Here is a 23,077-nt window from a genome sequence, read left to right on the forward strand (position 1 = left end):
CCACATAATTAAAATCTAACTTGTTAAACAAGTCTGAAGGAATCAACTTGAACCAATTGTATGACTTGTGGAGTGGAATCAGAAATAGACAGGGAACTTCACAATTCAGTAAGAATTTTATTTATACTAGTAAATTGTGATTAAACGTAATAACAGGTGATAGGTATTTTATGAAAGTTTGCGACTTCACAGGCTGTATCATCATTGTCTTTAATTTAGAAAGGATGTGACACTCTTGCCCATCTTTCTGTTTGTTGTGTACTTCATTCTTTGCCACACCAAGCCAAGGACAATCATAAAATAAATACTTTCCATACATTATGGAAATTAATGGGTAGTACTATCTTTGAATTCTCTCTTCTCTGTGATAAAATCCTGTTTTTCTCATGGCATATGAAATAGATTCAGAAAAGTAATTGAGTAGGTGTACAAAGTGTGGGATAAGCAAGCAGAACAGTTGGAACTAAAATTCACTTAGTCTTTTTCTGAGTATGTCTTTTGAAAATAATTCTAATTCAATACTGCCAGTAGATGTGTGGACAGCAGAGTGTAGTACAAGTATGTTTGGGGTTCCGGTAAGGATGGAGAGTGTTGGGCAGTGTTTTCAGGCAGGGCAGAGCCCAAGAAAACATAGAGGAAGAATAGCATGGAAGTGAGAAAGGATATTCCTGTTTATTGTGTGGGAAAGGATAGGAAATGAATTTGGAAGGTTATGTTGAGGTTACTTTGTGAGAAATAATGAATGCTAAATAACTGGAATGTGTAATAAAATTAGACAACTTGAATTCTAGGCTCTACTGTTTTCACCAACCAACAATTAGTTGGTGAAAACAGCCTAAGGAAAAAAATTACTTATTCCTCTATGAGTCTCATTTATTCCTGAGAAAATGAGAAGCTGAATCAGGTGGTCTTAGAGAACATTTTCAACTCTAAAATTATATGACTTTATCTTGTAAAGCACTGATAGCTAATGGCAAATGAATTTACTCTAGGACTGCAACTTGAGAAGTGTTCAGTTACATACACAGTTTTTAATATATTGTGCAAACCATATAATGGACAGGAATGCATGGGCTCCTCCATATCCTTTCTTTATATATTTTTATCAGATCCTTTGTCTTATGCCTGATATTCTGATGTTGTTTTGTTTTGTAGTAGTAAAAAGAATAAAACAATATTTTTAAAACTTTTGAATAGTTACCTAAACAAACCATTTTCATTTTACATGTTGACCTTTAAGTACTTTTCACGAGTACAAGTCTTTTTCATGAGTTACATCTGTGTATAACCTTTGTATTGTGCTTTTTATGCTTAATATTATTTCATAAGCATATCTGTTACTAATTTTTATTTCTATTAGCTGTATATATTATTTCTAGTAGCTGTGTATGTATCTATTAGTTATATAAAAGTATAACTTTTTTGATGTAATTTCAGACTTACAGAAAATTTGCAAATCTAGTACCCATATTCATCAATTATTAAGAATTTTAATGGCTACATTTTAAAATGTTAATCATATCACACCAAATAGCTTCATCATAAAATACTGAAACCATCTCCTAATGTGAAGTGTTTTGACCACCTTCATGAACGTAGTTTTTGTTTTTCACCCCACTGCTGAATTTTCCCTTGAAATAAATAAAAAAGAAAAGTAGTTTATTGGGGCAAGTTATTTAAATATTTAATGTACTTTAAAATTTTACTTTTGTTTTAATAATTTTTTAAAGATGTGAAGTATATTGTCTTCTAGTTTTTGTTTACAGCACTTTCCCCCTTACTATATTCGTTCTTTCTTCTCCATCTTTGTATTTCCTGGAGCAATCAGCAAAGCCTTTTTTAATGAGTAGGTGCTTAGTCAACACATATTGTTGGCACTTCCAGTAACTAAATATATTAATGCAGATCCTGGTGTCCTATTACTATTCACAACAGAACTTGGGAATGAGTCAGGCGAGTGGGATGGGAAAAACTGCGCTCAGTATGAAAGCAGCTTCCTGTTTCCTGTGGTGAGCTCAACACAGAAAGAGAGGTGGGGCATGCGATTATGGTTTATGAGGCAAAGGAATTGCTCTTAACAGGGACTAATTCAAAAAACGTTGACTCTTAATCTCCAGATCCTCTGGGCGTAGCAGGATAGGACTTGACCCTTCTATTCTTGAAGTGCAGCCATTACAAGAGTAAGCAATGTAAAAGGACATACAAAAAATATCAGAATCCTCTTCTTCCCTGCCATAGACTTGATTTTATTCCTCCAGCCGTACATTTACAAAACCGAGACAGTCTGACCTGGGAGGACTGACAGGAACACGGTTAATGAGAGAGATCATTTGTTTTGATGGAGGATACAGTACTTGAGCTATTGAGCTGGGATTTCTTGCCTTTCTAGGCTGAGGAGGGAGATCCTGGTAAAGAGAGTATCTCCGAATACACAAGTGTCTGAAAATAGACCTAGCTTTGAAGGAAGTATGAGTCACTCAATGAAACATGCCATGACAATATGAGCAGAAGAAAACAACCCAAGAGCAGATGATCCAAGAAGGTGTGGGCCAGAGTGTTTTCTTTGAATTTGGGGTTTGTTTAGTCATCAGGTCCAGAGCAGCACAGTCATGTGGCTGTGGCTGGTAATGAATTTGTCATGACCTCACTCACAGAATTATTATACAGATAGAAAAAGAAAGATTTTGTGCCCACATTTGAAAGTTGTAAAATGTTGTTTAAATATAAATGTTTACATTTATTGTAAATGTGAATTTAAAAGTTGGGTAATAATTGGATTTTGTAAATGTGGCCAAGTTTAATTTTATGGATTATGACTTGTAGGCAGTGGGAAATAAGTAGGTCCTACTATGTTTCAAAGGCTTTTGTTTATTTAGAAGGCACGTTGTAGTAGAAACAGTACACTCTTTGGAGTTAAAATACACCTAGAATTAAATCCTGGTTCTTCTGTTTACTACCTCTCACGTTTCAGAAAAGTTGTTTATCTGCGTCAGCCTCAGTTTTCTTACATGTACAAATGAAGTTAAAGTACCATTCTCATGGAGGAGTGAAAATTAAATTCATTCAAATCAAATCAAATGAACCAACAAATGTAGCCCACAATATATAATGTGGTCGTTCTTTCAGCAGTGATTCTGAAGGCAGTGTGTGTGTGTACATGTGTAGGGGTCACGATTACTGACAAGTGGAGAGAGTATACAATTTGAAAATGGCCCCAGGTGTTTCTAAAGTACCCCATTTCCTAGATTCAACATGGGACCTTGCCTTCTCCAAACTAATCTTATCCCTACAGCATTTGTTCAAACATAGTTTAAGAAATCCAAAGCTTATTACAACTTGGGATGGCTTTCATATTGGCAGTCTGTTATTTTCTTGTGCTATCCACATACTAATTTTTTTAATCAGTTTCTTATAAGGGATCAAAGAAGCCTCTTGGTCATAGATAACTTTTTATCTTGTTGAAGGAAGAAGTATATATCCTTTACTCCTCTCCTAAGTTCTCCACATGAGTCTCCCTTGGGCTGCATAGAGCTGTTTTCTTCCCTAAAGGGGTAATTTCCATTTTCCTACATACATATGCAAATTTGACTATTTTATTTTTTCTCTACAGTCAGAGAAGCAATCAGGACAAATAAATATATGTATTGATATTCAACATAAATCATCTCATCAGCTGAAAGTTTTGATTGATAAACTCAAATTAAAATTATCCAATATATATCCCCCAAAGGCTTTAAGTGATTTTTTGTTTAGTTGATAGCAAGAACAGTATGAATACATGTAACTCTTATAAGTAGTATCTATTTTAAAATTGATCTCATTATTGATTTATACCTATTGGTCTTAACTGGCTCTTCAAAACTGCCCTGCCCAGCAATTCAGCCAGATTTCCTTGGTTAGTGTTTATAAAAAACATTTCAGATCTTCTCTATTCTTCCCCAAATATTTATTTTCCATCCCTTATTCCCTGCCTTTGCTTTCAACAGATGATTTACAGTTTTACTGTTGGAGAAAAAGATAGACATCTTCAGATGGACTCTCCCTCACTTGCTACTGTATCTGTAAATCTTACACATCTGCCTGTATTCTTCCTATTATAGTGGAAGAGGTTTTCGTCCTCCCTTGGGAGCCTAATCTTTTCACTTGTGCTTTGTCTGCATGACTTTGTCCTCCTTCTTCCTAATCTGCTTCTCCACTATTTTCAGTCTCTACAAGTCACCTCCCATTCACCCTGGTTCTCATACTAGAAATCTGGGTGTCAACCTTGACTCCATCTCTTTTCTCAATGTCTTAATGTGCATAAATATTTATTGAACCCATTTTCCCCCTTGTCCTTGTACCCACTGCCACCACATGACTCCAGGCCACTGTAATTTTTCAGCTGAGTTACTGCTACAGTCTTGATTAGCTTTTCTGCCTCTAATCTTCTCCACTCTAGTCCATTCTTCATGGCTACAAGAATGATCATTACACATGTTATGTCACTGTCCTTTTAAAATTTTTTCAGCAGCTCCTCTTGTGTTTAAGATAGAGTTCACTCTCCTTAACGTGGGTGGCAGATCTCTGCGGCATGTAGACCTTGCCTACCCTTTCACTTTCCTTTCCTGTCCTGCTTCTCACACTCTATACTCTATCCACTGAATTTCCTTTAGTTACTTTAACATACTGCCCACTCTGACTCCTCCAGGTCTGTTCCCTCAGCTTGCCCTCATTTCATGCAGTGGATGAGCAGGAAAAGCTGAATACCAAGCACAGAATTGGATAGAGTGGCTGAAGTCCAACAATGATTGAATATCCAACAGAGACAGATCTGTTATTCCAAAGTTAGAGCCCTGGTTGGTAAAACTTAGGTCCTGATATGTAGGATGTAGTTATCTGGCCAGATGTCCCTGAAGATTTTGACTCTGCAGATTTCTTTTGGGCCTCTGAGTCTGCAGAAGTGGATCCTTTCTCCTTTGAGAGCTAGCATTCTGCAGGGACACTGCAGAGGCCTCTTCCCCACAAGACAATAGCTTTCCTCTCCAGGAGCTGCATGCATCTTCTCTCCTGGCTGCCAGGCCTATTACCAAGTCACAATAGAGCCATCTGGGAATGTGTCAGGCCTGAAGAGAGAGGAAAAAATCTGCATACCAAAGGGGCTACAAAAATTTAGCAGCAAATACTGGTAGGGACTGTGGGAATACTTTGTGCTTGAGTAGATTCCAAGGGTGCTTGATCAAGGGAACTGGAATATAAGGCTGGATATATTGAAGGGATTCTTGATTTGGAAGCAATCTCTTAGTATATAGGACATAACGCCTGACAAGATGCCTAAAAAATGGTTTAAACTTGCTGCTGGCATGGCTTCTAGAAGTCTGGAAAAAGCAGTGGCCCATGCTAAGCAAAGTTAAAATTCCAAATTTTTTTTGGGAGACAGTAGAGGCCAAGGGGTTAAAAAACTGAGAATTGGGCACAGTAAATGAATAGATTATCTCAAGGCCCATCAGAAAGCACAGGACGATCCAGATAATACACCATTTACCAAGGCCATTGGGAATGTGCTGGTGAGAGAGGGACCAGTAGGAGATCAGCTCGTTCCGTTTTGCTTGGGACTGTCCAGGCTTTAGCATTCTGGACTCCTCCTCAATCCTAGGCAGGCTGGCACAGTTGGCCACTCTAGACCAGTATCACTAAGTGTTGGCATTATGGGCACATGAATGGCATGGCCACAGAGGGACAGATGGAAGCCCTATGTGGGCCCAACAGCATAGACTCCCTCTTGTCAACACCAGTCCAACTCAGAATGTCCAACCCATCATCAACAGGGACAAACACTGAACCCACAGGATGGAACTATTCCTCAAAGAGACTGACTGGCCACCTGGAAGCAGGTTGACTACATTGGACCCCTTCCATCCTAGAAAGACCAGCTATTTTTTCCTCACAGGCATAGACTACTATTCTGAATGTGGGTTTGTCTTGCCAACCCAGAGGGCCTAGCCAGCAGTACTATTTGGTTTGTTCTGAACATCTTAACTGGGTAGATGCCTACAATCAAGACAAGGGTTTTCGGGTTTTTGTTTTTTCTTCCTGGAGATACTTCTTTAATAACTGATTTCATTGTGATTGTTACAGGTTATTAAAAAAATACCTTATATTATCCTGTGCATTCAGTAGTGAAATGAGGATGTCTGGAAATATCACCTGACATATATTTTCACTTTCTTGACAAGTAAAGAAAAAAATCCAAAGAACTCACAGGTTTTTTTGAGTTTTGTTTATTTGTTTGTTTGTTTGCTATGAAGTATATTCTTTTCAGGTTATGACTAGGTGTAATTTGAATGTGATATGGGATTGACATAGTTTTTTCCACTGTCATATCTTTATATCTATATTTTCATTTTAATAGAATTCTTGAGCAGTAATAAGACCATGAATTAGTATTTAAAATTAATACTAAAATTGTATTAAAGACAATATAAACATCCTGCAAGAATTTGGTACTTGCTAAATGTTAAACTATTGTATAGAAGATTCTTTCTAGTAACATTAATGGCATGAAAGATAGCAAAGATGATAAGTTAGAAGGAATTTAATTATAGTTTTAAAGTCAGAGATAATGTCTCATCATATATTAATGAATATATAATAGTATTTTAAAAGTAGTTTTTTTTGAGTATATGTATAGTTATGCAATCTAAATCTAAATCTAAATCTAAAACTCTAAGGGCCTTAGAATCGATTAAATAATAGATACAGATTCCCATGGTATGTGCTCTTTTTAGTATCCTGTTGGGAACCACCTTGGCTTCCTGCAAGAGCACAAATCAGGCTTCTGGCAGAGGGGGAAATTTCATTAGATGAGATGAGTGGGGGTGTTTGGGGAGATAAAATTACATTAAATATTAGTATAAAACTTTTTTCATTTTTATTTTTACATGCCTTAAAGGAAACAATGTATATATGTCTTAAAGAGAATGAATAAACCATTATTAATAAGAAGTAGAAAACATCCCACAAAGGAAGGGAAGTAATTAGAAATATTTACTAAGGTCTCTATTGGTCTGGGGATGGGTGTGTGATTGAGGAATAAAATATAGATAATTTAAAAATTAGTCAGAAAATGTAAGAAAGAAATCATAGAAAAAAAAGGTAAAGGAGTTATACCAAACATAAAAATTACACAATATACATGAATGGTTTAAACAGATGTAGTGAAAGGCAAAGATTCTTCTGATGGTTTTAAAAAGAAAGTCCAGTTATCAGAAGTCTGTACACTGTCAGATACACAATTAAAACAAAAAGAAAGCTAAAGAAGAGAGAAGGAACAAAGATAGCAGGCAAATTATACAGAGATGGCAAGGGTAGAGGTCCAAAACAGCATTAACCAAGATAAAGAGGGTAATTTGTATTGATAAAAAGTACACACCAAATATTCAACAATTTAAAAAATGAGAACAATAATGTAACAGCAGATACAGAAGACATAAGAATACATGAAATTATACCAAAAATATTGTCTCCAGAAAATAAATTTCTGAAAAAAAATTACTGAAATTGAATCAAGAATGAGAAAACTTGGACACAAAAATAACTGTGGAAGAATAGTAAATATTATATAAAATAATTTTCCTGAAAGCATTGGCACTGATAATATTTCAAGAAAGTTATTTCCTATGCTATCTTAAGTCTTCTCAAGTATAGAGTATGCTGAAATCTTCTCAGTGAATTTTACAACACTGATATTATCTTGGTTAATTAAAATCTTGATAGAACATTAATAAATGTACCAATCTAGCACTGAGTAATTATTAACTATATTTGAATTAATAAACCCCTGGATCTGTCTTTTCTAGAATAAGCTACACAGGATTGTCTACAAACCAAATCCTTGTAATTTAGAGTGTTTGCCCTTATGATCTTCAGTTTGGGGTTGGTATTTGAGAATACTTTTTTTGTTTTTTGTTTTACTTATAATATCCATAGCAAGTCCTACTAGATCTTTAGTTACATAAACCTTTTATGAAACTTGGTTTTTTCCTGCTTTGATCCAAAGTTTCTTGATTTGGTTTTGTGGGATTTTTTTATTGTTATTTTGAATAGGTTGATTTTTCTATTTCTTTTTCTATGTATTTTCTGCTAATTTCAAGACAGTCTACTGATTTTCTCCCCAGTTTTATTGAGGCATAATTGACATGTAACACTGTGTAAGTTTAACATGTATGTGTGATGATTAGACACACATATATTGCAAAATGTTTACTGCAATAAGGTTAATTAATACATCCTTTACCTCACATAATTACCGTTTCATTGTTGTTATGAGAACATTAAAGCTCCACTCTTGGAGCAACTTTCAGGTATACAGTACAGTATTATAACTAGAGTCACCATGGTGCATATTAGCTCCTGGGACTTACTCATCTCATAACTGAAATTTGAATCCTTTAACCAACATCTCCCCATCTCCCTGTTCCCCAGTCCTTGGCAACCTACTGTGCAGCATAGTGACTGTAGTTAATAATACTGTATTGTATACTTGAAATCTTCTACGAGTAAATCTTAAGTGTTCTCACTACAAAAAAAAAAAAGATAAACATGTTAGTGATGGGTGTGTTACTTAATGCGGTATTCATTTCACAATGTATATATATATAATCAAGTCATCATGTTGTATACTTTAAATTTACACAGTTTTATTGCCAATTCTCTTTCAGAAGCGTGGAACAGATGTTAATATAGTCCAAAACACCCTCATAGAAACATCCAAAATATTGTTTAACCATATATCTGGGCACTGTGTCCCAATCAAGATGATACATAAAACTAACCATCACAGAGTTCAAATAACAGACCCACAGTGGCTTAGCTGGTAGGCTGTAGAACTGGAATTCAAATAAATTCTGTTTCATTTCACATTGTTTACTTCTATGTTATGCTTCCATGCATGCTATCCATCAAATGTGTGATTTGGTAGTATAATCTTTTACAAATAGTTTAAAAGATTATTTGAACCTATATTTAATAATTCAGCTGATTCAAATGAGCAACAATGGCCAGGCTTTGTATTAGTGTTGAACTCTTTCACTAATCTATGAAACATGTGATTGTAGAGAGGTATACTTGAACAGGATTTGAGGTCATTTGGAATCATGAAAATGCATCAATAACATCCTTTTGACACAAAGATAACAATTCTCACTGTTGAAAGAGCATGCACTTGAGTTGTTTTGTTTTTGTTTTTGTTTTTAGTAATACTGGTACATTTCCTCTGATTCATCCTTATTTGTTTTTAAAGACTTTTGAACAAAAATGTTCAAAACTATGATAGTTTTTTGGGGGATTAGGAATAGTCTGTAGTCATGGAACAGGGAGAAGCTACCAGTTCACCTTGGAATCCAGTCTGTTTTTGTTTTGTTTTGTTTTGTTTTATTATTTATCCTGGGCTCTAAGCTGTTGATCTGATTTCTTTTCAGAGGCATCTAAATGAGAAGGAAATAAAGAATTTGATTCAAGTAGGAGATGGTGTAATTATCTCCTATTTGATGGTTAGGTTCTGAAAATGGCCCAGTGAAAGGCAGTGTGAGGGCAAGGTGTTTTTCGAGTGGTTTTCATGAAAAGTCAGAAATAGTGTTTGTGCTTCTGCACTATGAGTAGTGTTTGTTGCCTCAGACAGCGTGGGAGAGAGGAAACAGAGCTGTGCTCAGCTGTGATGTGACTCCTCACCTAGAATGGGCTCCTCCACGCTCCATTCTAACTTTCTCTTATGAATTTGGGATGTGCTCATTTAAGAGAATATGGGGAAAAGTTTTTGATTTAGAAGGTCTCCTGAAAGGTCAAAGCCTTGCCCTACTGTATCTTGATTACTTCTGGTGTAGGCAGAGAGCAGGAGGTCTTTAGAAACATTCAAGAACATGCAAAGCAGGACCAGCACAGATTGGAAAGCAGTGTAAAGAAAGTGACCCTGGAAAGCAGTTAACAACTGAGAACTGAGGTGTGTTTCCTTCATAGAAATCATAACTAGCCTCTGTTAATTTATTCTTTCACTAAACATAGTATATACAGAATATTGTACTAAGTACTATGGGGAATACAAAGATGAATAAAACAACATTTAGCCTAACAAATTAGAATAGTTTTAGAGATAATAAATGTACATAAAATATTACACAGTAAAGTATGAGAAATGCTCTAGGGGAAGAACAAAAACATTTGATGGAGAGTAATTTTGTCTGGAATAATAAAGGTATTCTTGGTAGAGGTGATAATTGAGCTAAATCTCATAGAGTGAAGAGAACATTGCATGACCTACTATCTACGTGTTCTAGAAATAAAGAGTAACATTCAGTGTTATAAGAGCACTGAGTACAAGTAAAACAAAACTTACTGGTTGTTGGCAGATTGTAAAGGGCCTTAAAAGCTATGGTGACATGGATTTAGACTCAGTTTGTCAGGCAAAGGGAAAATCAGTGAAGATTTGAGTCCATGGGAGTAGCATTCTTGAATAGTATCATAACCTAGCGACAGTTTGCTAAATGGATAGAGTAGAGATAAATTAAAGATGGGGAAAGCAGTGGGAGCAGGTGACATAATAACAATATGATGTTAATAATGTGAATGATTATTCCAGAATGTTCTATAGGAACTGCAGGTTAGGTTGTGAAATCAATTTTGTTGGTGGAGCAAGCATTTTTAAAAAATGAAACAGAATAGAAAATATTAGATTTTATTGTATTTAGTAAGGTGGGTATTGTTTTATGAAACTTTCGTTTCAATTTCTAATACATACGGATTTTGTTACGTATCTATGGAGCTATGATATAAAATATATTTCTTACTGTGGATTGTTGTCAAGATGGAAAAACTCTACTACAGGGTATATTCATAGAAAACCTGTCTTTACTGGAATGGTTAATGGTGCTCCATGAATATAGTGAAGGTAAGGGTAGGAGAGAGACTCTCTAAGCACACTGTGTGTGGAGATCACTCTGTATTTGAAATAGCCACTGACTAAAAACACTTATTCTGCTGTTTCTTTTAGGAACATGATAGTGAACATACAGTTTGACTAGGAGTTTGTAGGTTTTGAACACTTAGTGTCTTAATTTTGAGATAGATCTGGCATTTCTGAAAATAATCAAGCTCCTTTGGAACAATAGTTCTCAACAGGGATAAGTCTCCCCTTAGGAGACATTTGCCAATGTCTGGATATATTTTTGAGTATTATAATTTTGGGAGAAGGAGTATGTTACATCATCTAGTAGGTCAGGGGTGCTGCTAAAATTCTACGGTCCATAAGATAACTCTCAAAGCAAAGAATTATCCAGGCCAGAATGTCCAAAGTGAGAAAGTTGAGTTGAGAAATCTTGCTTCGGAGTGACCCAAACTACTTATTTAAAAGAAATATGGTTTTAACAGCATTTGAGAAAAAGATTCATGTTATTAGTCTAACACAGATTCAGTGATATTATTTGTAGAATGCTCCAATCACCAACTTTATTATTATTAGATTTTAAATGATACAGTGGTATTCATTTACATGTGACCCAGAATTAAATATTGCACAAAACAAATGCAAAGTTTTACCTCTAAGATAATTTCTTGAATCTTAACACTAGAAATCAAAATTATATCTTACCATCATAATACTGAATAGTTTATATGTGTATGTATAATTTTACATGTGAAGAAGCAACTTTATCTTGAAGTGAGTTCAGAAAATTGACAGCAAGCCAATTTAAAATTCTTAAGAGTTTCTTAATTTAAAACATTTCATAGAACTCACTGTAATTTTTCTACAACTGATGATTCAATAAATATAGACAATCATAAAGATACTTTGTAAGGAAAAGGGCATGTAAAATTGGCACCTGGGTATGAAGACCGCTGGGGATACAAATTACCTACAGCTTCACCAAGTCATTTACATTCCTTGCCTTCAGTTCTCTGAACCATGAGTATGTTGGCGCATGTGACATGTCGTCTCTCCTAAGCTTTAAAATTTTGTGAGTCTAAGTTACGGAACAGTTTTTGTGATGAATAAATTTTAAATCTCTTCTAGATTATTTTAGGATTATTTTCATGCCTTATCAGTTGCACGTGGGGGAAATTATTACAAAGTGATTTTTCCACTGGTTTGGTTTATATTTGAACCACGTAAGTAAATGACACCCTGCCTGTAACCCTGATGTTTAGCTAGCCTTGTGACATAGAGTAACAGTTTCCACAAAAATCTTCATTTAATTGTATAATGGAATACATGAGCCTGACGGTCCTAATGTCTTCATGAAACACTACCTAGGGGGTTTATTTGCTCTTTCAGATCACTTTGTTCATGTGTTCTGTATGGTAATCCTCAAAATTTACATTTCTTAATTTTTTTTAAACTAGTTTTCATGGTTGAAATAGTCAGGCTATTGCTGCAAGCCTTAGGAGATAATTGTTTGCAGTAATACAAAGGAATAAACTTTTTCTATGTGGAAAGATAATGCTCATTAATTCTTCAACATATTAGCAAATTCTCAATTTTTTCTAGGCATTAATGTACAAGGACGCCTCCTGGTGGTCCAAATATATAAATGCATCTATAAAATGTCCAATTTTTGTGCCATTGTTTCGGGACTGCTCATAAAACTACCATCACCTTTCCCCTCTGTAACAAAAATACGTTTTGATTAGCTAATTACTATATATATTTACTCATTAATCAGGTTTTTCTGGGTATATCTGAAGTTAAGTATATTGTGTGTGTGTATATATGTTAAAGAATCACCAAGAAATTAGGGAGGTTTCACAGCTGACAAAAGTTAGATTTCTGGCTTGATTTATCACCATACTTTGTTTCCTAGATATAACTTTGTTTTTAAATGAGGATCCTTTCAATGGGGTTATAAATAGAAAATGTGGGAAATCTCTTTGGAAAATCTGGAAGAACAAGAAAAAAAAAGAAGTATTTGTGAGCTCTGGAGAAATAATAGAAAATTATATAAGGGTTTCCTGAACTCAGAGTTTAAAAAGTTTCTCACTTAAGGGGACACCCCTAACAAAGACATTCTAAAAATATCGTGGATTGTCCTCAGAAATTTGCACTACTCCTCATTAATATTCTAGCTTGCATGATTTAAAGAGCTGCAGGCCAGGTTAAATTGATCCACTACTTTACAGATTTAGATCTTTTTTAAATTGGCTATGGGTTTTTGATTGATGAAAGCAGTGTTGAACTAAATCATGTCATTTAATCTCACTTCATTGTACTTACATCCACAGAATATTTGGATTCTCATACATGTATGATCTGCATACAGCTCTCCATGTTTAACTTGTATAGGGAATTAGAGGCCTGTTTTTGAAGCAATCCAGTTTCTGTAATAAGTCACTTTTGTGTAGACTCCAGGTTTGTTCTTTTGACCACAGTTATCTCCCCAGCTCACAATTCCAATGAGGTACCAGGTATCTTTAAGATCCTTTCCAACTAAAGGTCCCCCAGAATCACCCTGAAAAGAAAAAAAGAAAAAGAAAATAAGCTAAATATATAACTTATTACTTAAGATATTTTAATGAACCACATGCTTTATTATTGGTAGTAAATGTATAGATTACCAATTATAGGATAATTAATTGAAACATGGATTTCAAAAGTTATAAAGGCCTCAGTTCAATTTCAACATTTTAATTTTTAAAAATTTTTCAGCTTTATAGACAAATAATTTAAAAATACAATTATATATATTTAAAGTATATAACATGATAATTTGACATATATACTTTGTGAAATGATTACCACAATCAGGTTAATTAACACATTCATCACCTCACAGTTACTTTGTGTGTTTGTGTGAGAATGTTTACGGTCTATTCTTAAAATTTCACATATACAGCACAGATTGTCAAGCCGATGTTGGATTTCTTCTGACTCTAAGCAGGGTGCCTAGACTTCTGTTTTGTCAGACTAGGTCCCTTACCATGTACTCAGTAGCAGTGACTGTATTCCTGTCTTAGAGCTCTGTGCCCGAGTCATTTCCTCAATACCTTACCCAATTTTCTATGACTAGAGCTCTTATTACTTACTCACTGTATAGTCAGGGGGCAGGAATCTTACCTCAGCTCCCCAATCCAGTGAAAGCACTTTATGATCACCAGTCTTCCCTGAGGCTTATCACTAATCTCCCCGTTTGCCTAGATTCCCACGTCTGGTGTGTTCCTGCACTCTGGTCACCACCTTCCACTTGTCTGTCATGGCATGAACCTCTCTTTGGATTCCCTGAATTCCAGCTGCCTCCCTCTACGTTCTCAGCAACTGAAGCTAGATATGGACCAGATGCTGCCCTTACCCATCTTACCAGATGCTGCAAAACTTGCTGCTCTTTTTTTGACAGAGGTGTCTGTGTTGTGTAATTTGTGGGACTCTGGGCACGGCTTTCTGCCACCTGATAACAAACCAGTTCCTGTCATTTCACCATGGAGAATCACCTCCTTGGAGTTTTTAAGAATCTCATAAAGCAAGTGCCACCAGGAGGAAAAACACTTTACACCTTTGTCAGAAAATATTCACGCAGAATAGATGCTGTACAATAGAGGGGAGCACTGGAAAAGGGACTGATCCACCTGGTCGACTGTAACTGCATCTCACCTCCCATCCTCCACAGGCTGAGACCCATCACATTACTTGGAATTGCCTCAGATATGAATTGTAATTTCACATCTTCATAATTTTGGCAATGCCTTTTCTCTTTTTTATAGTATTCTTCTCTTATTCTATAACTGGGTGCTATTTATGCTTCAGGCTTCATCTCTCTAATACTTGTTCCAAAAATGTTCCCTTCAAGCCAAAAATATTTGTTCTCCACACTTGAAACCAACACAATATTCTCAGTCAACTACACATTAATAAAAAATTTGTCCATTATGTAATTTATAATATCACATCAGAATTCATTGTTCATGATTGTTTTCTTTCTAGATGTGAGCTCTTTAAGGAAAGGGATTCTGCTTTATGAACTTTTGGGCTTCTGCTGTTAAGCAAATTAAATTTCATTGGTTAGTTTATTTGATAGCATCAAAGAAACTCTTCACTTATTTCATTTTGCTCAATAAAACATTTAAAAATATGCTTGTGTTGTGAAATTTGCAGTTAGAAAAATTTGAAATAAGATATCTGTACTTTACTAATGTAAAGAACGTAAAATATTTCTTGAGACAGATACATTTTTTTAATGATATCAGAATATTCTCTCTCCACCTACCCTGCAGGCATCATAAGTTCCTTCCAGATACCCAGCACAAATCATTCCAGATTTTATATCATTCCCATACACGTGTGGCTGCTTGCACACATCGTCACTTATGATTTTCAGTCTGGCTTCTCGAAGATTATTTTGGGATTCCCCTTATAGAAAGTAAAGAAAACAAAGTACAAAGGAAAAACAAAGTAATTTCAGTGTTTAAAACCAGCCTCCTTAATGGAGAATGAGAATTAAAGGTTTATTCTTCAGAGTTTATTGTGTATAAATAAATTGTCTAGAGCTCTGTGAATGGATGTTACTCTCAGAAAGCCCTTTCTTATCTTCTCAAGCCCAGAGTTCAAGAATCCCTCTCACTATTGTTATATGTATGTACCTGGACCAGATTTTAGAATCCAGAGTGTGTCTGACTAAGTATGCCCCACAAACATTCAAAAATGAAATCATTTTTATTTCTTAAAAGATTGAGTTAGTATACTAAGTTAAATCATTTTTGAGAGGGCAACGGAAGGTTTGTTAGCAGAGACGATTTCTCTCTCTATAGTAATCTTATCCCTGATCACTCTTAATTAGTCTGTTTGGTTCTGAAGCATATTATGCTACAACTGCAGATCGGAGCTGAACAAAGGAAAATTTTATGATGTGACTGAGGAAAGTGAAAATGAGTGATGGAGCAAACTACGGGGAAGAGGAGATGAAAAAAAGAGAGAGGAGGCTCACAGAGATGGGCTCAAGGTGAAGGAGTCTGGGAGTGAAGGTGGGTGTGAAGATCACAACACACCTAGTGCATACCTGGCTTTGCATAGAGAATGGCACATAGATTTTAGTGTTAGAGGGAACATTTTTTTCTATCTTCCCTTTTGAAACTGTCTTTCTCTAGTTTCATATGATTCTGACCAGGCTGCCAATCACATACCTGCCTTTCTTTGTACAGATGTAGAAGTGAGTCTTTGAGTTAGCAAGTCTATCTGAGTACCCCTGGGCCATAAGAAACCATTTCAGGAATTAAGTAGGTTCTGGCAAAGAGAGGGACATGTTCTGCCCTCAGCATCAACTAGGTGAAGATGACATAAACACTGAGCTGCTGTTGGCCACCTTTGCCACTATGTGGAGCTAGAGTCCCTCTATATGAAGGCGACCTAGGAGAAAACAGCCAAGTAATTAATGAAAAGACTCAGAGATTCAGAGCCTGATGACATCATACAAACTCAAACTGTGTCTGAAGGCAGACTCATCTCTTGACTTCCAAATTATAAGGGCAAAATTTGCAATTTTATTATTGCTTTTTTAGTTAATTTGAGTTGAGTTTCTGTCACTTGCAAAACAGGAGCCCTAACTAATCTGAACAAACTGTAGAAAATCTGACAGGATAATATTGATGTGCATCAAATCATACTGCCATAAATAGGGCTAGGTGCTCTGTGATCCATTTTGAGACACCCACCACCATAGAAGAGTGCTCCAAATCCTGTGATATAGACAGTTGAATTTGGTTGGAAGGACGCAGAGGCTTCTGGCAAACAAACCCGACGGATGTCATCAGTAAAAGTGACTCTGGGAGAGAATTGCACTACAGCAATGTCGTACTCTCTTGCTGGGGAGTGGTACCTCTCATGGACAATAATTTTTCTGATACTTCTTTTCATTAATGGAGGGTTGATTGTTGTTCCAAAGCTAACAGTCCATTGACTTGGATTTGCTTTCCTGGAAAAGGTTAGAAATGAACAGAATATATGAACTGTGTTACAGTAATCACATGTAGGCTAATAAAAGAGAAAATTTCATCCTGAAATACTTGGTTGCAATGATAGGTTTCTTTGACCACTTAAATATAGTTTACTCTTAACATTTTGAAAGGTAAAATGTACACAAACAGTATCTTTGAGCTGAAATCCAATACAGAATTATTGAGTTTTAGAACTGTAAAGCACATAAAATATTATTCATTTATTTTTTTGGCAAATCTCTATTAAACATCTGTGTTGTGCTGAAACTTATTTGAAGTGCTGGAGATAAAGTGGTGAAGAAGACAAAATTCTCTACTGGTGGGAGTATTTGATGGCAGTGAAAGATAAAGAACAAAACAAATTAACAGATGAATAACTTACAACAGTGAGAAGGGTTATAAATAAAACAGGGCAACAGGATAGAATACAAGGGGGTAATTAGACAAGTCTCTTTTGAGAGCGTGGCATTTGGGTTGAGACATGGTTGACGAGGAGTCAGCTATGAGAAGATAGGAAGACAAGTTTCCAGTCAAACTTCCCAAGGGCTTAGACCAAACAGGCTATGGTTCATGGCACAAGGGAAGAAAGGTGGGGGGTGAGGTTGGAAAGGTAGGCAGGGGCCAGATTTTAGAGTGTTTTATAGGTCATGAATAAAGCGCTTAGGTACTATGCAAGTGAGATGGGAATTCACTGGATGAGAAGCTGGTGGATCATGGTACATCCAAGGATTGGAAAGGTCATCTACTAAAGCTTATGTTTATACTTAAGAAAAATAGGGCCTAGATGTATTAAATTATATGCCTAGTATCACAAGTCGGCTTGTCTCTCACTACTCTTTATAGGATACCATCTCTCACCAAAATCTATTCATTAGTAACAAGACTAATATTCCTTAACTAAATAATTGAACTGACATCCCCATGAGGGATAAGCAAAGATACCCGTATGAATACTCATTTCTCAACCTAATTATTTCTTAACAGGTAGCTTTAGTCATAGGAAGAAGAAGATAAACATATCAATGGGATTTAAGTCCAATTTGACAGCTATTAATTGTGTTGGAATTATTTTTATTCTTAAGGCAATTTAAAATTTTGTTTTTATACAAAATTGCTTTTGTACATAAAAATAACTATCAAGTCTTTCTTGAGTTTTATTGGTACAGATCTGGTCAACTTAGTCATGCCTGGATGAATTTACCATAAATCTAAGTATTTTAAACTTGGAAATGCAAAGGATAGAACTTGCATTGAATTTACCAAAATGAGAGTGCTTATTTACAGCTTTCAAACAGTGCCCTGATATTGCTTAATACAGGTTGTGTTTATTACATTTGAGGATGACAAACCTGAAAAATACACCTGACGTGAAAGATACTAAGTGAAGATTACAAATAAACTTTGTACGTTTTTAATCTGGGCCCAAATCAACAAGATGCAATTTAATAATGATGACTATTAAACTATATTTAGATCACCAAATAATTTATAAAAATTTGAAATGGTGACACCTAATCTGGAAGCCATTCCTATAAAAAGGATCTGAAAATTTTGTTGATTACTAGCTTAAAAATAACCAATTATGTGATGAGATTTCTTCAAGTGTTCACTCAATGTTAAACTGCAATAATATGAAGTAACCTCAGAAGTCATTCAGTCCTCACAGATATAACGCTTAAAAAATGGGGCTTGCCATGAGGAAGACGTGCTTGTGTTCAGCTCCACCATCTCTTAACATTGAGACCTTGAGAAAGTTATTTCACTGATTTTCTTTAGTGAAAAAGGGCTTACTAATAAGCAGGATTTACCAAGTGAAGTGGGTGTAAGAATTATACAAAACAAATCTTAAGCACCTAACCAAATATTTGTAGCATCCTTGAGCTTAATAAATAGTCATCATTGTTACAGGAACACTATCACTTGACGAGAGTCTGTGCTCGAACCCTTCTGCAGATGGGGATGTCTTCTTTGCTTTAAAGTCCTTTTCTTCACCTTGCAATCCCTTCATCTTTGAGCAGCTCTGACAGCTGACAAGTCTTTCCTTGATTCCTGAATTCTCTTCCATAAGAAAGTGCCTCAGATTTATGAATAAAACTACCATCTCTACAGGCTTTCTCAGGATAAAATGTTTGCCTCCTAGGATGGTGTTTCCCAAGCTTTAGTGTGCAAATAACCTGGGGAGCCTTTTAATACAGCTCCTGATTCTGTGGGGCTTGAGATTCTTGCATTTCCAACACATTTCCTAGTGATGTGAATGCTGCTGGTCTGTGGACCACATGTTGAGTGGCAAGGCTGTTTGGATATATTATCACCTTTCTTTATCATCTAAAACTTTTTTTAAATTTTTTTTAACATTTTTTATTGATTTATAATCATTTTACAATGTTGTGTCAAATTCCAGTGTTCAGCACAATTTTTCAGTTATTCATGGACATATACACACTCATTGTCACATTTTTTTCTCTGTGAGTTATCATAACATTTTGTGTATATTTCCCTGTGCTATACAGTGTAGTCTATTCTACAATTTTGAAATCCCAGTCTATCCCTTCCCACCCTCCACCCCCCTGGTAACCACAAGTCTGTATTCTCTGTGAGTCTATTTCTGTCCTTTATTTACGCTTTGTTTTTGTTTGTTTGTTTTTGTTTTTGTTTTTTAGATTCCACATATGAGTGATCTCATATGGTATTTTTCTTTCTCTTTCTGGCTTACTTCACTTAGAATGACATTCTCATCTTTGACAAAGAAGGCAAGAATATACATTGGAATAAAACTTTTTAAAAGCACTTCACTGTGTCAGGTTCTCCCTAAGTGTGTTTTCCAAGGCAGAATTCACTGTTGCAGGTACGATCTAATCAAAGCAGAGTCTAACATCTTATTTATTCTGGGTTCTACATTTCTTTTAATGCAGTCTAAATCACAATATAGTTTTGTAAACAACTGATTTGCAGTGGACTATCTTGTGGCAAAAATTTCTAAGCAATTTTTACATGTTAAAGCCGATACCTGCTTTCCGTACTGACAGACTTAGTTTTTTTTTTTTTTTTTTGACTCAAGTTAGAACCTTATATTTATATCTGCTTAAATTCATCATTTAGTTATTGCTTATTACTCTAACATAATTAAAATCCTTTTGAAATTTCTGACTTTCTTACCCACACATTGATTTTCCTTTCCAGAGAATGTTAGCTACTTTATAAGCATAACTTTTACATCATGTGCCAAGCCCAGAAAATATTCTGTCTAGGACATGATGCAGAGTTGAGATCTTTAGTGGGCCGTTAAAAATATCCTCAGTATTTCAACAATTCTTGATCATCATCCTTTGGATAGAGTTGTTTATTTACTGAGTTACTTGTTACCCTTGCATTCAGTTTATATTATTTAATTTTTTCCAGAAGTCTTCCCATTTTATTTTGTCATTAAGACACTGGTCATACTATCTGTCTTGAGAGATGTATTTAGTTCTTCGAAGCATATTTTAAGGCAGACACTGACAGAAATCAAGAGCATTTAGAGAAGAACCAAGATTTGAGGTCATCTGAAAGTTGATGCTGTGAAATAAAATAGAATATTTATTTTCACATATAGTTTAGAGATTCTCACTTACTTTATAATGTATAATAAGGCCTGAAAAAGAGAAACTAAGAAACAGCTGTTCAATGGATGAAGAAATAAATTTGATCCATTTTATTCCAGATGAAAGAACAAATATCAATGGATAAAAGTTATTAGGTGGCAGATTTGGTATTCAGTGTTATAAAGGTATTTGCAAACACAGAACTATCTACCACAAAATCGCCTAACTTTGGAGCTAGTAAGCTCTCCATTATTTTAAGATATTCAGTCCCAACCTAGGCACCTGACTAAGGGATTTCTGTTATTTCTACTATGTTGACCTATTGAACTCTCATGTCTTTCACACTTTAAGAATCTAAGTCTCTATATAGGTTTAGACTCATATGTAGGCAGAACTTACTGTGCTATCAAAAGTCAAAATTATAGGACTCAAAAGGATCTTGAGATGATCTAGTCCATCTGTTTCCCATTACACTATGGTTTAATAATTTGCCCAAGGTTGCAGAGATCAGATCCAGCTCCCCTACTGTCTGGCAATATTTTACCTACTAAGTTCTATTTCCACCTGCTTTACAGAAATACCCAGGAAGCTCTTGTTATCACCATGATAATCGATACTAGAAAATAAGGCCATAAAGTGAATCTACCTAGAAGAAATCCGAGATTTTAAACGTAAAAATCCAACTGGTTATTCTCTTTAAAGTAAAACTAAAATTATGAAAAAAACAGTCACTTTTATCTTTTACTTAATAAAATTTATGTTGTAACTATGCTCAGAATGAATAAAGAATCAAGTGTCAACTGTTCATTCAAACAAGTACATGAAACTTTCTCTTTACTTCAGTTTGCCCTTTGTAGCACCATTGTCAAGAGGTGTCATAGTATATGAAGGTCTCATTGGGTGGCCCAAAACCCTCTCTTAATAATCTGTCACTCAAAGGAATCTCTTTCAAGTGCCTGTCCTTATCATCCTGATCATTTTTTCATTTTGATTTGTGAACTGCTCTAATTCCATTAGATCTTCATATGTCAAAACTATAGGTTTGATTTGAGCAATTCTCCATTATCACATTATCAACTTCCTATGTCCACTGAAGATTTTCATTTCACTTTGTAATTAATTTGATAATTTTGAGACTGGCCCAAATCTTTGGCAGAAACAGACACTAGTATTAAGAGGATTGTTTGAGAAAGAATTAATTATATATGTTATTAGTAAATATTTTGTTTTAGGACTTCTGTCTCTTTAAACAATTTCTTTATGTAAAACTCTGAGGACCTGATCAGTATACACTAGGATAATGATTATAATAACCCCACTGACTTTCCAAATAAGTGCTAGTGTAAATTATTTTAGAAATGAACCTGAAAAGTTTTTCTCATTTTACCTCAGTAGAATTTGGGGGCATTATTACTCAGAAGATAAAACTCAGAATTTTTTTTAGCAGTAGTAGCAAGTTAACATCAATCACTTACTTCTTAAAGCAGTGCGCTGCAGTGACAAGCCACGTATTACTAATCAGGGTGGCCCCACACTGATGTATATTGTTATGCTGAAGGGAAGCTTGCCACGGCCAGGCAGCCTTTATTGCAAGGTCTCCGGACATTATTCTGTTGACTGTTAATGGAACAACTCTTTTACCACAACCTGAAAGACATGAGATCATTAAGTCATAAGAAACATCTCAATAATCTTTCACACAGAGAGACTAGTAGAGTATTGCCATGCAATATTTACATCTGTCATTATATAAACATGCACAACATTAATATCCATCCTCTGTATTTCCTGATAGCTGGTGTTTTGCTCACTCCCCCCATTTGTAAATGTGGATATATATATTGCCTTCTGAAGCTATGTAAGGCTGCAAAGGGTTGACACACCACAAAGTATGTGTCCTGAGGACTTGCAGTATCAATTATCCAGATGTTCTGGGAGCTCCTACTAAGATGACTGTTTCTCAGCTTTAGGTGAGCCCATCATGTTACTTTGAAGTCCTCTTCGACTGAAGGAAGAACTGGTTAGGGAGGTAACTGCCAATTCCTTGGAACTCCTTCTCCTATACATTTTTCTGACTAGTTCCTAAGGTGCGCTTGAGTTAATGTATCATGGCCAGTCTCACTCTTCAGGATGGAGGGTTCCATGTTTCCATATAAACATCACATTCACTATTGGTGGAAATAAATATGTAATGTACTATGTGCATCAGATCAGAGGTTAGTTTGCTGCCTAGGGTTCCTGCTAAGAATTAAGCCTGTTTGGAGCATGGTGCTAATAAAGAAAATATGGTAGGTTCAGTTCTTGTTCCTATAAGTGAAGTATCAAAAGGGGAAATTTATTTTACCAGTACTGATTACACCCCCACTGTGGCCAGTCATTTTAGAAATCTCCATCACATTTCTCTAGTTTAGACAACCATTTTTCTCATCTGGAGGACTGCAACAGCTTTCCGGTTCATCCTCCTGCCTCTGGTCTTGCCCCTGCAGTCCACTCTCCACACTGAAAACTGAGTGACCTTTCTGATATGTATAAAATCCTTTAGTGACTTCTCA

The 23,077-nt window shown here is 35.4% G+C and overlaps 1 protein-coding gene across 3 annotated transcripts in view; it reads right to left on the bottom strand.

Annotated features, from left to right (window-relative positions):
- Positions 1–11,428: 11,428 nt before the first annotated feature.
- TMPRSS11A (transmembrane serine protease 11A) overlaps positions 11,429–23,077 on the bottom strand; it is a 45,613-nt gene continuing 33,964 nt past the window's right edge. For 2 of the 3 annotated variants that reach the window (XM_045504692.2, XM_045504691.2), the window contains 4 exons: positions 22,001–22,172; positions 16,663–16,922; positions 15,222–15,364; positions 11,429–13,472 (listed from right to left, as the gene is read on the bottom strand). In XM_045504692.2, the coding sequence (XP_045360648.1) occupies positions 13,311–13,472; positions 15,222–15,364; positions 16,663–16,922; positions 22,001–22,172 (737 nt within the window). In that variant the 3' untranslated portion in view covers positions 11,429–13,310. The remainder of the gene's footprint in view (positions 13,473–15,221; positions 15,365–16,662; positions 16,923–22,000; positions 22,173–23,077) is intronic. The other variant, XR_006719140.2, reaches the window with a different exon arrangement.

Source organism: Camelus bactrianus, chromosome 2 (assembly GCF_048773025.1).
Source record: "Camelus bactrianus isolate YW-2024 breed Bactrian camel chromosome 2, ASM4877302v1, whole genome shotgun sequence".
Taxonomy (NCBI): domain Eukaryota; kingdom Metazoa; phylum Chordata; class Mammalia; order Artiodactyla; family Camelidae; genus Camelus; species Camelus bactrianus.